This window comes from Lagopus leucura, unplaced genomic scaffold, assembly GCF_019238085.1.
Source record: "Lagopus leucura isolate 7727_CA_CO unplaced genomic scaffold, USGS_WTPT01 Super-Scaffold_100009, whole genome shotgun sequence".
NCBI classification, from domain to species: Eukaryota; Metazoa; Chordata; class Aves; order Galliformes; family Phasianidae; genus Lagopus; species Lagopus leucura.
Window position 1 is genome coordinate 11,231,380 of NW_024962266.1, and position 16,672 is coordinate 11,248,051.

Genomic DNA, 16,672 nt, shown 5'->3' on the forward strand with positions numbered 1-16,672 from the left:
GTGAACTCTCAAAACAAACAGTCCTACGAAAATATTTGAACTGAAAGCAAATCTGAATAACATTTCCATCATATAGTCCCATTCAATTACTTATAATTACCCATATCCATTCTCATTATTAAATGTTTGCAGGATCAGATCTTATCTTACTATTTTTAACTGTACTAAGAACTATATTACAAGTGTTAATATTTGTTATCCTGAACTTTAAATTTTGTATTTAGAAGAAAGGGGAAAAAAAAGCAGCAGAGGGCGCTGAGGCCACCACACTTGGATCTCTTCCTACTCTGGATTTCCCCGTGCAGGGATTTCCCACTCCACTGAAAGAAAAGCCTTTATAAGGAGCACATGCAGCAACTAACAGTTGCAGAGCAGCAGCCTCTCAGTGTACTTCTTTGCAGGAAAGAAAGCAAAGCTTTTGAATCCTAATAACAGCAATTATAAATGTTAAAACAGATGGGAAGAACAAGCCAAACTGTGCTAATTATTTTGTATGTATTAATAACTGGTAAGTTGGGGAGGTTTATTTGCTTCATTTACTTTCAATTTTTATTACATGTAAAGTGAACTACTGTTTTGTTGCTATTTCTCTTTGTTGCATTTGCTTTTACATTCCAGTGAATACAATGCTAATTAAGTAGTTCTTTCAGAATGTCAAGAAGTTTATTTCTGGCATTTCTTTGTAGCTTTTCTCTGCATGGTCACTTTCTTGTAGAGTTTGACTAAAAGACTGTCTAGGAGACAACTGTATTACATAACTGTATGTTTAGTTTTTACTGTCATCTCTGACAGTATCAGTCAAGTTTGATACCAGATATTCTCTTGAAAGTTACTTATCATCCCTTCCCTCAAATGTTATGTAGTTTTACAATAAGATCTGCCTGGTTAGAAAAGTTAGATTATGCCTACAGTTCTATTTTCATTGGCCATATTGATTTATGCATTTCATGCAACAGAAGTGACTTTTAGGGTCATCTCGGCTGTTAATTTAGGGGAAAAAAAAAAAGAAGCAATTTTTATGGGATATTTTGAAGATATAAATCATTGTACAATCTGTATTAGTTTAACTTCCACATAAATGTAAACTTGTAAAGTTGTGACCTGATATCACAGTAGGCCATGAGAAAACAAGAATTTTAACAGTGTTGCTGAATTTACGTATATTTCTCCTTGTTGTAGTTAAAGCTTTTGAAATGGAAGTTATACCAGCTGACAGAATTGTTGCACGGATTGGAGAAACACTGATACTCACATGCAATACTACTGGCTGTGCATTACCAAAGTTTTCATGGAGAACCCAAATGGACTACCCCCTTGGAGGAAAAGTATACAACGACAAGACATACTCTACCTTAACTATGAGTCCAGTTAGTGCTGAAAATAATAATGATTATTTATGTACTGTCATCTGCAATAAAGAGAAAAAAGAGAAGAGTGTCAAAGTTGAACTTTACTGTAAGTAAAAATGCTCTTTAAGTAGTACTCATTTGCTAAGAAATTGTATTTAAAAAATAAATGAATTTTTCCTAGATACTGTAGTTGGCAGTTGTCTGATAGTGCTAGGGTAAGGAGTCTGATATAACTCAACATACATTTCCTTGTAAAGATTCCTTTGTTTGTTTCTTCTCAGCTCCTGTCTGTTTAGCTTTTTACCCTGAAAATACTGTATATTCTCATTCTTCATAATACTTGAAAGCTTGAACATAGACTCCCCCAAATGTTTATAGAAGTCGAACAGAAAGAAACTGTGTGGTTTAGATGGACATAGATGGGAAACCTTCAAGTGCAGAGCACTTAATCAAAGTCTTGGCAGTATGCAGGGTTACAATTCAGATGTCTAAATTTGCCAGTATGAAAAAAGGGATGCTACTAGTGTATCTGTCGTTACAGATCCCTCTGCGTAACTGTGTCACTAATTAGGTGCCTTGCTGGATCTCATTAAATAATTTATGATCATATTCTAAAAAACTGTACAAATGCATTTCTTCTTAGTGTGTGAACTGCTATATATGTTCATATCAAGGTATGTCTTGTTACGGAGTTGATATAAAGGTTGATATGAAGTTGTTATGCACCTTTAATCTTGAGTTGTTTAATGTCTGGACCCTGCTCTGATGTTGAGTCTAGGGCCCATCTCTGGTAGTCTAAAAAAATGTGTTTTGTTCTTTTAGCTTTTCCCAGTGATCCTGTCATTAAGACCACTGCATCTTTAGTTGTTGGAGAAACTGCCACTGTCATCTGTAAAGTACATGATGTGTTTCCTTCTGATCACCTGGAATTACTCCTAAAGAAAGAGGAACATATTCTTCATAGCAAAACTTTTGAAGGAGATGTCTGCACAAAAGCAGAAACCAAGACTGTGGCATACTCATTTAACCTCACGACTGAAGACAATGGTAAAGAGATTACTTGTGTGGCCAGATTACAAATTGCTGGTATGGACTTTGAGCCCAATGAAAGGTCGACTTCTTTGAAACTGAATGCAAACTGTAAGTGTTTTTTTTTATTAGGGCTTTCATATCAAATAGTGTTTTATGCTATGTTTTGTGGAATGGATTTATGAGGTTTGTGCATTTGTAATTTGCATTTTGTATTTACATAATCTATTTTCTGGTATCTATATTTAGATGCAGAAATATCATAAGTAGGATATACCTTTTATTTATTAAATGTTATCTCTGAGCACGATCTTCTAACATCTTTGTGAAACAGATTGTGTTTTCAGGTTTGAAGCCTAGGCCATGTAAGTTAAATGGTTTTATTCAGTAACAGTTAGTGAGAAACCTGTGCACATTGCCTTAGATACCTACCATTGTTCAGAATTTAGGCTGTCCTGTAAGAATTCATCTGTCACTTTCTTACCTAGGGCTCTGGTACTCAGTCAGAAAGTAAGACCATAAGAACAACAACAATAATATCCAGATAAGCAATTATTTTTAAAATTCCCTTGGTATGCTTGGCACTTTCAAGTTTGTAGCCCTAAGCAGTAGGGAGACAAGTGTAAGAGTAAATAGAAAAACAAGTTATTTGTATGCATTGTGCCTAGTTTAGCTTTCAAACCTACAAACTCAGTGTCTTATCACGTCTGGAAAAATCATTCTACTGTGTTATTGGTATCCGTATGATTCTTTTTTTTTCTTGGTAATGCATGCAGTACAACTGTAGAGAAGTTAATGCTAAAGATGTGCATATCATTCTCCATTGACATGCTAACCTTATCTTTCTTCTGTTCTTTTCCAGTTGGTCCACAAAATACTTTCATTAGTGCATCTCCGGGAAACTTATCAATGGAAGGACACTCTCTGAAACTTACTTGTGTGACTGAGAGTAATCCACCAGCACAAGTATTTTGGAGAAAACATCTGGCAAAGGAAACCATTCAGCATTTCGTAGAAAACAATGTTCTTTCTATTCCTCATGCCCATTTCACTGACTCAGGACAGTATATCTGTGAAGTAATTAATCCTGTAACTAATAAAACCGAGAAAGCAACTGTGAACATTGTTATACAAGGTATAAGGCTTGCATTTAACTATTATTCAGTAACTAGTCTGTGGTTGCATATTGAGTTGAAAGTTGCTGAAACACTGATAAATAGGAAATTATTGGCCTTTCCTTTTATGTTTTCAGGATTTAACTTTTGATTCATTGCTGTTCCTTATGGGCTATGGTTTTCATTTCTATGCTTAATTTTCAGATAATTCTCTACTGCTGTGCATGTGTGCTTCTATACTTTTACTACAAAGCAATACTCAAAGCGATTAAGGAACCTGAAGAAATAGTGCTGTGGGGGACAGTTATTCCCTTGAAATGCCAGTGTCCATAGCATAGATTTCATAGGGACATCTCAGTCCCCTGCTTTGGAAAATAATCAAAAGGATTATATTTTGTTGTTGTTGTTATCAGTGTTACTGCTCCTGTTTCTGTAGAGCCAAATGTTTCAGATAGAATCTGGACAAAAACTAAATGACCAAATACTTGGGTGAGCAGTTCCTGATAGTTTTAAAACCCTCTAACTTTAGTTCTATTTTATCCTATGCAGAAATAAAGTAACCAATTATTTTAAGTGGTTGGGAATAGCTTATCGACACATTCCACATTGTTATTTCATTTCTCCCATACTTATTTTTACCACATATTTGTAGTCTCCGTAATTTAGAACCATCACAGGTGGAAGGAGGAGAACTCTCTACTCACTATTATGCGTTATGTCTATTCTGTCAAATTTTCTCCTTAAAGCAATCTAAGGAGGGCTTTTTCCAGCAGAGCATTGTGTAGAAACATTTTTCTTGAACTGTTGTAGAAGGTTCAGTGAAGAGTTCTGCAATATTTGGAGCACATGCATAATAAGAGATAACGGAGTCAAAGGATGGCCCTAGTGCCACTAATATTTAGGTAGTTTTAAATAATAAAGTGTGAAATCTTTAGTACAGATAACTTCTATGAAACTGAATTTCTCTCACTCCTTTTAATGGCAAATGTATGCTTGAGGCAAAGAGGCTACGTAGAGAGGTGCCTGTATTCTCTACTGTTGGCATAGGATCCAGTTAAAAGCATACTATGCAAACAGAAAATGCATTCTGAAGATTTTCTGTGGAGATTATATTGCATCTTTGTCTTTCTTTTCAGTTACTACTTTGTATCCTGTTCTTGCAGTTTCCATTCAGGTTATGCCAAGTGCTGACTCCTCAACCTATAATCAGTTACAGCAGAGTTTCATTTCAGTAGTAAGCATATTCTTTTGCTTTAGTCCTGCTGCTGCTGTGCTGCTGTTTATTGAATGACAACAGTAATGTTGTGTAGGTGTAAGGCTCATTTCTGGCACTAATCCACCTCTTTAACTTTTTTTTTTTTTTCCTTGTAGCTCCACCAAAAAATACAACACTAACAGTTTTCCCATCGAGTTCAGTGAAAGAAGGAGAAAGTGTTACCATCTCTTGCACAGCTACAGGTGTCCCAGCTGTTCAGATTATCCTAGAAAAGAAAATAGGTGGTGTGATCACAACCCTTAAAACAGAAGATGGCAAATACACCATAGAGAAGGCTCAGCTAAAGGATGCAGGAAAATATGAGTGCACATTCACTAACAAATTTGGAAACCATTCTCTAGATGTAGAACTTGATGTCAAAGGTCAGTTAAAATAACTATTGTATAGAGTTATTATTTTTTTTTTTTTTTAATGGATGAGATGACAATGAAATGTCTTTAAAAATACTGAGATGTGTTGCACAGATTCTTGTGTGATATTAGTGGTTATGAAAACTTCTGTCTCCAATTTCAGAGCACAAAATAATCGCTTCTTCAAAATATTTCATAAATCCACTTTTCCCCCAGACTCTAAAACAGGATTTAAAATCGTGGAACCGAGTGGAAAGATACTATTTTAGGACTTTCTTTGCCTTTTGTATTTCTTTTCTATTGAGGGAGCACATCAACCTCTGGGTCTGTTGGTCTGTGTCCTTTCATGAACACAAATGATTGAACAGTGAGTTTAAAACCAGAGGAGAAGAAAAGGCTCAATATTATGTAAAAGATAAGCAAAATACCCCACCAATTTATAAAATGCTATTTCTGTCAGCTGCTGTTGACTGTGCTGTTTTAAGGACAGCTGGTGACAGTCCAAAACTATGCACTTGGAGATTATAGCAAATCCATTAACTGGATTAGTGCTTTGTATATGCAAACTTCATTAGATTGTTTTGTTCTTTGTGCTTCCATTTGTTGCTAAACTTTATGTTTCTTGTCAGTTCCTCCTCAGAATATTACTGTGTTAGTTTATCCATCGGAAAATGTTAAAGAAGGAGAAAATATCACAATTGTGTGCAGCACATACAGTAACCCACCATCACGGATGATCCTGAAAAAGGTTAATCAAGAGAAAGAAATAATTCTACCAGTAGCCAATGGAACCTTTACACTCTACAATGTCACCAAAAATGATACAGGCAGATATTTGCTTGATGTTTTCAATGAGGTTGGAAGCAACATCAAAGTGATAGAGATAGCTGTTGTAGGTAGGTAAATCTATTGTCTAAACTTATTTTGTTTGTATGTTCTAGTAGATTTTGTGACAAAGTAGGCAAAACGAGTTCCCGGATAATTTTTGCACAAAAATATTGAAGTTAACCTAAGAAAAAACCCTAAACCAACAACAGGAAAAATAAAACAACACAAAAACAACACAACAAAATGAAACAAAAAAGAATTCAAATGAAATAACAGAGCAACTGATGAGGATCTGCTTTATTTCACCTTCATATAGTGTGGATGTTGTCTCTGTTACATTAGTTGGCACTGCAGCTCTAAGAAGAGGGTTAGAAAAAGGTGGATTCTAATCATTTTCCTTTGCGTTTTGTGAACAGGGAGGCTAACCCAGAGAGATCTAAATATTGAGCTTGTTAAACATGATCTTCTCCTGAAGCATTATGTTTCCAGGAGGTGGAAGTATCCTTACATTGTTTACTGGGTGAAATAGATAGTATTCTTTTGTTATTCTTCAGGAACTCCATGATATTCTTCATTGATGATATTAAGTGTGTTTGAACTTGTATAGCATGTTCAAGACCCAGATTCTGGCTAAGAATTATAGTGGTACTGTGGAGTTATTAAAGAGTAGAGAAACAGGGAACAGATTTTGAAATGTGCTCTGTGGAAGAAAACTGAAAAAATGTTCCAGTTAAGGTCACTAAAATAACTCTACTTTTAGTTACACATTAAAATTTGTGTAAAAACTGATTCATATAACTTTTTGTATCCTTTTGTCTTCATTTTCAGGAAAATTGGAAAAACCAGATCAAATTATGCCCCTGATTATTGCATTCTCCTGTGTAACAGCAGTAGCTATACCTGTGGTTGCAATTTTGATCTACGTGTCAAGAAAAGCAAAGATAAATGGATCCTACAGTCTTGTTAAAGCATTGAGGCTGAAAGTGTGATTGTGTGAATATATGTCTAAATAGTTCATAATAAGCAATGTTATTTATTGTTGTAACTCTTTCTACGCCTATTCCAAAACATGGTAGCAAACAAGTGATTTGAGAACAGTACTGTGAAATAGCAAATGAAATTTTGGGGGGCTTTAAGAGGTATTTCAGAATTTAAATTAAAGGGAAGTTTAGCAGCCTGTCTTAGGAGTAGGTATAGCACTTCTGCATTGAAGCGTGCTAAACCTAGAGTTCCTTGGAGAACTAGGTTTGTACATAGTGTATAAATTGTTACAAATACGATTAAACTGAATTTCAGTTTGTAAAATTGCAGTCTCTGCAGCTGTACATAGACATGTTGTTAATTCAATAATATAAATAAGCGTTATTTGAACTTACTGATTAATAATATTTTATTTTGTATTATTCTAAAGATTGAATGTTTTTAATATAGTCTTTTTGCTTGTGGCAATGTTTGGAAAATGTTCTCTTTTCACTTATTTTGCTGTAAACTGTGTACCTTCAAAGAAATTACACAATCACAGGGTTATACACATCTGATTATTTTAAATTAACTTAAGACCTCAAGACTCATTTGTGAAGCATTGTATTTTAGTTAGTGAAACATTATTATAAATATTACAGAGGAAGGGGCTGGAATTATAAAATAGATAGTTTTAGGACAGCTGAAGCATTTTTATAAGAATTAGTCATTCATAAATCAGTGACAAAATTCTGCTGCTTCATAATGAACAAATTAGACCCTTTATTTTGAATGTAAGCTGCCAATAAGTATGCTTTGGAGATTTCCACTACAAAATACTACCAGTGTGTTTCTTCTAAATCCCCATAGTGATTCTTGCTTAATATGTTGTCAGAATACCTGCTTTCATACTTTCGTGCTTTCATATCCAGAAATCACCTGCTGTGATTTTGTTAGTTGAAAATGTAGTTACTTTTTACCTGTGGACTTCCTCTGATATTTGTAAACTTAAAGAGATCTTGGTGTAGGTTAGTATTACTAAAGAGAAAGCTTGTGTAGTTCTTAAGCACATTTCTGTAGAAGGAGTTATTGAAAGCTTACTATCCTTAGCAAAAGCAAGTTCTAGAGTCATGGGAAGTCCTGAGGCAAGCAAAGCAAAGGCACAAGCAAAGCAGGTAACCTAAGCAGAGAGAGAATCTATATGACCTCAGCCATGGTGGTGGTTGTTTCCTGAAGCAATGTCCTTCTCAGGCTGCTCACTGTGGAAAACCAAGTCACTTGTCTGACAATCAGTGCCTGTGTGCATTACCCTCCTTAGTGCCTCTTTTCATCACATTCTCTTTCCAGTGCTGGGAAAATGCCTATGAAAATAGTAGGTCTTCTGTGCAGAGGCAAAGATGAGAGGGAATGAGAAGTGGAATTTAATGTTATTCTCTGCTTGCCAGCAGTACTGCTTTGACTCATGTGGTTAGTGATGTTCACTGAAGATAAAACTCTACAAGGTACAAAGCAGTATTAAGTGATCAGGCATTGAGGTGCTGGAGTACTTTTACCCCCAGCTGCCCGGAGCCACTGTGTTAGGCACAACAATGGGGTGCTGGCTGCTCCAAACTTGCGTGAAAATGCAAGATCAGAAATACATATATGAAAGGAATTTCTCTGTGTTATTTACTATCTACAAATGGTAGCACCTGCCCCCAGCAGCAAAACAAACAGATGTCTTTTGATAGCTAGCTGCAGGATGAGGTGGGGTACAAATCTCTGTGTCTTCTTCATAGCATCTTCAGAAGTGCTTTGTGAACAGTAAATCGTTTCATGCAGGGTCCTGTGCTTCTCTTCAGTTGGAATGGGAGCTTCGGAAAGTGAGAGTGTAGTAGAAAAAGAGAAGTATGGACTTGGCTTGAAGGAACATGAGCTTGAAGTAGGAGGGTGAAGAAAAGATTGAAGACAGAGAAGGAGGAGAGCTTTGATGGGCTCATGACATAAATTTCTTGGAGGTAATCCCAAGCAGGTTTATTCTAATGTCAGGCATATCTCTCTGCTGACTTGTGAGCAAACCAGAAAGTATGATTTTTTTCCCTGTATGAAACTTCAGTGCATACACATTTTGTCTCCTGGATATAATTCTTGTTGCTGGAAGACCTGGAAGAAAAAAAAAAAAAAAAAAAAAAAAGAAAAAATTGCATAGGTTGTTTCAGTTTGGAGAGAATTCTGAAGAAGGAGAGGATATGACTGAAGTTTTCTAAATTGGGAAAGCAGTTAATAGCAAACAACAAATGCAAAATTTGTTTGCTAACTCATATGATGCCAGGACTGCAGGACCTCTGGACAAGTGGGAGACTGGTTTAACAGAAATAATTGAAGGTGCTTCTTAATGCTAAATAATTGGAAGCTGCTATTGCTGGAGATTGTGATGGAAGGCAGTATCAATTGGTGTAGAAGGGAAATGGTGAAAAAATTGAGAACTAAAGCTCAAATAAAGCTAAAACAAATACTAAAGGGAATAGGCAAACATTCCTCAGGCTGGTTTTTCATGCTGACCTTAAGCAGTCACTCATAGTCACTCAGTGCTGGAAACATACAGCCATGGTGGAATGATTGGTCAGACCCGGAGAAGTATTTCAGCCTTATGACTTTCTCTGAGAGGGCTTGAGTGAGATCTGCTTGGGTGAGGGATTTATTAGCTCTTGTGCTGTTTTCCTCTCTTCTGTAGTCTCTGAGAAGGAATAAAAAGAGAAGAGTGGGAGAGAAATACGAATCATCTTGCAACAGCACTTCTGCACTTCTGTATTTTTTCCTGGAAATTCCCCTCAGGTTCCCAGTGTATTTGTGATTTATACGCGCATCTTTATGTCTACATGACTTGTCTGCCCCCTCAGAGTCTCTATACTTAATAGCCAATTATGTCAATAGGGGTTGAACTTTGATTTCAGTAGGCCAGTTTCCATAAACATGAAGTGAGTAAGCAGAGCTTACAGTGCTCATTTTAGGAGAGGCTTCTCTTGTGTGGGCAGCAAACTTCCTCTCCTTGAAATTATTAGGAACCTTACCAGGGAATCTCCTCCTCTACAGCCTGATTTTTGGTATTTTCCAGTGTGTTTCTTCATTTGGGCAGCAGCTTGTTTTATGGGGGTTGAAAGTTCATTGTCAAGTAACTTAACTTTTTATTGAAAATCACAGAAGGGTTGTTATTTCTCCCTGTGCTATCTCTCATCATGTGCAAAGCCTCTGCCCTGGCAAAAAGGCATAAACAACAGCTCCAGCCTAGCAAGTGCTTTCAGGAAGGGTCTCGGCTGCTTGGAAGTCTAGGTAAGAGCCCCTGCTATGGGGCTTGCTTTTATGACTGACAGAATAGTCTGTAGAGCAGAGGACTGTGAGGTTCACTCAGGTTTTCCCTGTGCAGTTACTTTATAGCTTGTAGAGTTGCCTTTTACCCTGTTGGCCTGTGCTCAAGCACACCAGTTGTCCATGTGTTTATCCCAGCAATACTGTGGGACAGTGCTAAATGTTACAGGTAAAATGAGTCTAGATATTTAAAAGTGATTACAAAATCTGATTCCCTATATCCAGTTTGAGACATGCTCCTTTTAAAATGTAAAGTTCAAATAGAAAAAGGTAACTTTTTAAATGCTTCTGGGAAATGCTTTCAAATGATTTTGTAGATACACTGAAGGGAATGTTTAATTTCTCCCATGACAGAGGTTTTAGTTCAATTTGTTTTCCCTTTGTGCCTTTCTCCCCACAAGACAATTGTATCCTGTAATCAAACTCTCTTATCTCTTTGATAAACTAAACAAATTGAATTGCTGTAAGCCTACCTTTCTTTATAAAGTTACTTCTATGGTGAATAAATAATCCTCACAGTCTTTTCTAAATCCGCTCTACTACTTCAACATACCGATTAACACATTAGCAAAACAGCAGTATATGATCTTGAACACTCCTCCATTTTTTTAGATTGTAATATTTGTTTATTGTTCTTCCATATTTGTTAAGGGCTTACAGTGGTGGAGACTTAATTAGTATATTAGTTGTAACTTTTTTAGTTTATTATTTTAACTGTGTTGTAACCCTGTGACATGGCTACCAGTTAAGCCACAAAGCTCTTTGCTGTAGCTAGTGAAACTTAGTAAATTGAACTAGCTTTTTACATCCTCATGCCTTCTGGTGCATGTGGGAGAAGAAAAAAAAACCAAACCATAGCACTGCATACATTAGCACTATTTCTAATGCGCAGCTGAAAAGAAAACTTCAGGCTTGAGGTATAATGGCATCATATCTTGACCTCTAGTGTATGGGCTTACCCTCCACAAATAATAGTTTTCTTGCTTCAATATCAGAAATAAAAATAACATGGAAATAAGGCTGCTTACATTTTTTAAACTGACAATACATATAGAAAAAAAAAAGTAAAATTTAGAAATGTATTTTTCCCTCTGTTTATCCAAGTATTGTAACACTAAAGTGAGGTAAAATGGCATAATTCTTTCCAGTTGAATGATTCATTTAAGTACTCCTATCTGAAAAGCATACAGACATAAACATTTTAGGGAGATAATTTACTTTTTGTAGATAAACTCAATGAAAAGGGAAGAAAAAATCCTTCTCGTATACAGCATGCAATACTGGCACCACATTGTTGTTCTGTCTTTTGTTCTAGTTTATAATCAAAATGGCCTTCATGCTGATAAATGAACAGGAATGGAGCAGATAGCAAGACTTTGTTTGTGTTGATTAAAGAACGTTGTTTCTTTTGAGAAATTGTGACGGTGTTGGCATAAACCACTCTTTCCAGGTTGTCTAAATTTAAGTAAGAAGCAAGAACATGGGAAAACAGTGCTCTTCATACTTTGTCTACCAGCCAAAAAAGTAGTATAGCTGTAGAAGAAGCTAAAGAAACGTATAGGATATAAGAGAATTTAGTTCCATGTCTAAAGGGTGGTGGTGGTGGCATTTTGTTTTTTGTTGTTGTTGTTAGCAAAGCCCTCTTGTTCCACAGACAAGTGAATTGGATTGTGATCTAATGGATTATCCATCTGCTCAGTCTTGGGCATGATTGAATAGTGAAGTGAAGGTAAGTACTAGCTGAGACTGATGCAGGCTCATCCCCAAGGTTTCTGCCATTTTTCTATGAACATGCACATTTGGAATCAGACCCAGGAAAGGAAGTGACAGAGCAATTCCAGAAAGAGACAGTCAAAGGGAAACTACATAAACTACGACATGGAGTCTAAGAGCAACCACACTAGGTCAAAGCAAGATATTTTAACCAGAAGTGGGTGGAAGTGAATGCCTAAAATTGCTGTGGAAACATGAAGTGTACAGTAACATCTTCTCCAAATGCACTCCACACTTCCAGCTCTTTTGAAACTCAGCCTTATTGAGTTTGCTTCTCTGCATTCAGTGATTCGCAGTGGATTTGTTTTCAGTTTGTTTGTTTTGCCTCTTGATATTATGAAAATTTGCAGCATCCACGGCATCCTTACTTGTAAGGCAGAAAAACACCACTTTGCAGGGTTCAATGTCCTGTACTGATTATGTCTGAGAGTTTGGAGTTTCTGTTTTATATTTTGGTTTGTCATCTTTTCAAAATGGAGGAAAGCTAGAGAAAGTTTGTGCAGTCTTTCAACACGAAACTATCTAGATTTCTAGATAATGTCATGGACTTAAGAGAATGTAACATGAGGAACTCTGCACAGCATTGCTGCAAGCTGTCAACAGCGGGAGGGAGGGATTTGACAGTGATCCTGCAAAGTATAAGTGGAGGGCTGAATGTGCAATATCTATAAAGGAGTAATTCTCCATGCAGTCTGCATTGCCAATGACTGTAGTTAATGTAGTACAAATGAGTAATCAGAATTACTTTCACATTTGAAGAATTCTCACTTAGATGTTTAACATTGAAATTGTTTTTTTAAAGCAAATGTAAGCATATTGGATAATTACTTTCAAAAATAAGGTAGCATTTTGTATGATTTATCAAAATGAATACATGAGCACAATAAACCAACAGCATGCAGCAAAGATGAAACGAGCTCCTTTTGTTGGTGCCTGTTAAGAGCGTGTGATCAGAGCTCAAGTCTGTGACACTTGAAAAGATAAGGTGTCAATTCTGAATCACAAAATTAACATCCCTGCCTGTAGTTAAACGATGAATAACTCTTTTTAGTTGTATCTTTCTTGCAGTTAAACTGTCAAGCACAGAAATCTGGAAAGTGTGTGATTTGAGTGTCTATTAAAAAGATCCATCCTTAAGTTCCAATTTTCTCCTGGAAAGAGACAGAAATCTGCAGTCTAGAGAAATTGAATGTAGTGCTGTGTATCTTCTAGATCATCCTGAGATATATTCCATGCAAGAATTGTACACTAAAGCATCTTAAATTTCATATAATATAAGTTATTGATGCAATTCTTGATGATTTTCTAGAAGATATGCTGTAGGATTTACTAACTTTAAAGAGGTCACAATTAGATTGAATTAAAATCATTCATTTTTTGGAGAATATACTGACTAAAGGTTTAAAAGCCAAAGTATGGGAAACTTTGTAGCTATAGTAGGCCTACTTTTGCATGTCATTTAATCTATTTTACAACTTGGAGTTTGTAATCTACTGGTATGTTTAAACACTCTCGTCAGACAGATAAAAAACACATCTTGGAAGGGCAAAGTGTGTTTTCTGGTCTTATTGCAGTCTTTTTATATTCTTCCACTTACCAGGGCCTAGAGAGAACAGTGTGTTGTCTGCGGTGTACAACAAAAAGACAAGGGATTATATTCAAAAGATACAACAATGAAATTTCCAGTTTTATGTGAGCAACAAATTGTTCATGGTAAGGATGGGTCAGCACCCAGAATGCGTTACTCAGCAGCAGTAGGACTTCTGTCGTTGAGGATTTCTGCAGTCAAACTGGATAAGACCAAGGGTGACTTAACGTAACTTTAAATTTAGCTTTGCTTTGAGCAGGGCTGTGGACTTGATGAGGTTCCTGTGGTCACCTCATCTTAATTTTTTCTGAAACTCTGTTACAGAGCCTTCATAAGTTAACTTTGCTTACTTCATAGTGAACAATGTAATTGCCATGCAGGATTAAAAAAACCCATTTGAACGGTTCTTTGTTAATAAGCAGCAACCAAAGTTTCTTAGAAGGATGTGAGAAGCACCCTTGCAGGCAGCCACAGGCTTAAAAGCCATGTGCTTTTAAGGTATTAAGCATCTTTATCTCTTCAATATAAATTGCTTAAGTTTAAGTCTGCAGGCATAAGACTCTCTTCTAAATCACTAGCATTGGACATTTGTCTAAATGTCCAGTCTCTTTATGACTCCTGCTGAAGTACTGTCCTCAATTGCTTCCTGTGAATAACAGAGTTTAATTACATACTTTGTAAGAAGTATTTCCTTTTGTCTGTTTAAGATACTTCTGTCCACTTGTTTCTGAGATGCAATACAGGGAGACAGTAGTTTGTAATCTGCCATTTTTCTACTGTTATTTAATGTATGCAATTCTGTCATTTTCTCAATGAAAAAAAAAACCAACCCACCACTAAAATATCTCTTTTGGGCATTTATGTTGAGAAATGCTTTTCATTTGTCAGCAATTTCTGTAACCCTCTTGAAAACTGTTAGTGTAACTTCACCTTTCATAGCTGATCATCAATCTGGTATTTAGTATTCTAAGTGAAGCCCATCATTTTTTTTACCTTAATGAAATAATAATTTTGTTTGTATTATTCTGCATCTCATTCTTTGTATAACCTCATGTTATGGGATATGGCTGTCTAACGTCAACGAAGTCCAGCTTATACCAAAAGAGGATATTTCATACTTCTCATCCCTGTTCACCTATGGTAGGTGAAACAGAAAGTTGGCTATTACTGAGTATTAATATCTCATGCTCCCAAACCTTTTATTTTTCTTTTCTGTTGGGCTCACTTTTAACTGGGTAAGATCCTGCATCCAACTTGACACGTGGTCTTGTTACTATCTGGGCAAGTGCAGCCAAGTTAGGGGTAGTGATGGTCAGCACAGTGGCAGAGACATCTCTCCCAGACATGCAGCACTTCACAGTCTCTGAATTCAGCTACTCTTGGTTTTGTGATCTGTTTTTTTAACCACAGATGCACACTCAGCAGAGATCTTTACTGAGCTTAGAACAGTGCTTGTTAATTGCTTATTTAGTAAAATGCATGCTAATCTAATGGCAGATTTTATAAACTCATCTAAACAGTCAGTGTTCAGCATGTCACCCAGAAAAATTTTTTGTAGAAAATCAAAGGCAGTTAGCTTCTTTCTGCAAGTCTTTGATATTTATGAAGCCTGACCTGGATTTTCCAAGTTGACTGTAAAATATTTTCCACTTCCTTGAACATCTTGAATGTATTTGATATCCACACTTAGGACTTCCTTTAAAGTATCCTGGACTGAAAACTGTGTTCAAATGAGAAGCATTGAAGGTTGTCTTAACATTCTCTTAAATGTAAAGACCTGCACTGTATAAATAAATTAAATTAAGATGTGATGATGGCTGTCTCTCTCCTACCATTTCTCTGTAGTTCTTGGCATCCGCATCCCTTTTAGGATGCTGTAAATGGCATTTAGGATTAGCTATCCATAAATCACCTGTGATATCAGAAGCCAGTTAAAATATTTATTTATCACCATGGACTTTTGTATCAACTTTTATTGTGCGAGAAGGTCAGAATGCTTTGTTTTTATAAGAATTGAGCAAAAGGGAAAAGTTTTCTGATACTGATGCATTAGCGCTTTTACATTAGCGCTAGCATTCCATATAGAAAACACCTTTTCTACTCCTCTCCTGTTTGAAAGTTCTCACTGTTCTGGATTACCTGTTTTGTAATCATAGCAGTAGCATTCCAGGTGCAGCCCTAAACTCCAGTGTGTACTTCTTTGTGTTACTGATATACCACTTCTTGAATGTGTTCTTCCTCAGCCATGGCATTAACTGAGAGACAAGCTGGATGGAATGACTGGATGCTGGGTACACAGGACTTACCCAAGGCTGTGAGCTTTGTCAGGATGGTTTAGTGTTCATTACCTCTGGAGAAAGCCTGCTGTTTGGATCCTGGTGCTTCTTCCAAGGATTTTGGTGAGTAGATCTAAAACTGTAGATAAAGGTGTTCCCTGAGTTACTTTCAGCAGTTTTGCTGTGTAAGTGAAACATACTGATGTGTCAGCAGCTTCCCAGCATTGTTTTAAAACAGCAAATTGGTTAAGAACACATGCTATTTCTGTCATCCTCTATTCACTCACTGTTCAACAACAAAACAGAAAATTAAAACAAATTGGGTCAAAACCTGTGACACAAGAACATAAATCTACAGATTGCTGCTGCTTGTCTTCCAACATCTTCTCATAAAGAAATTGCTTAGAAAATATTTTTCCCTTGACATCTAAATTCAGCTGTTTAAAACACACATCTGTATAATATCTAAATTTTTAATGTCAGATGTATCCTCTTAGAGAAATGTGATAATAGTTTGAAATGTCAGCCATACTTGCAGCTATTTAATTCCCTGACTTAAATTTGGGTGTGTGTCACCACCAACAATACTATTATCATTTGTTTCCAAGATTAAATGGGGAAATAATGTCTCTATTTTCTTACAGTTGCAAAGCTGTCCCAGAATAGTTTTTAAGGGATCCTGAAACGTAATTTTTGACTCATATTTTCTAATGCACCTTTTAGAAATTGAACTCAATTTTCTTCTGTATCCTATCTTGTAACATTGCTTTGTCTTTCAGACAT

General features: G+C 36.2%; 1 protein-coding gene across 1 annotated transcript; it reads left to right on the top strand.

The window, feature by feature from the left end:
- Positions 1-333: 333 nt before the first annotated feature.
- Positions 334-11,668, top strand: VCAM1 (vascular cell adhesion molecule 1). Its single transcript, XM_042873969.1, has 7 exons — positions 334-508; positions 1,180-1,455; positions 2,172-2,489; positions 3,241-3,513; positions 4,865-5,131; positions 5,749-6,015; positions 6,776-11,668. The coding sequence occupies exons 1-7, from the start codon at positions 445-447 to the stop codon at positions 6,934-6,936; spliced, it is 1,626 nt and encodes a 541-aa protein (XP_042729903.1). The 5' UTR covers positions 334-444; the 3' UTR covers positions 6,937-11,668.
- Positions 11,669-16,672: the final 5,004 nt, after the last annotated feature.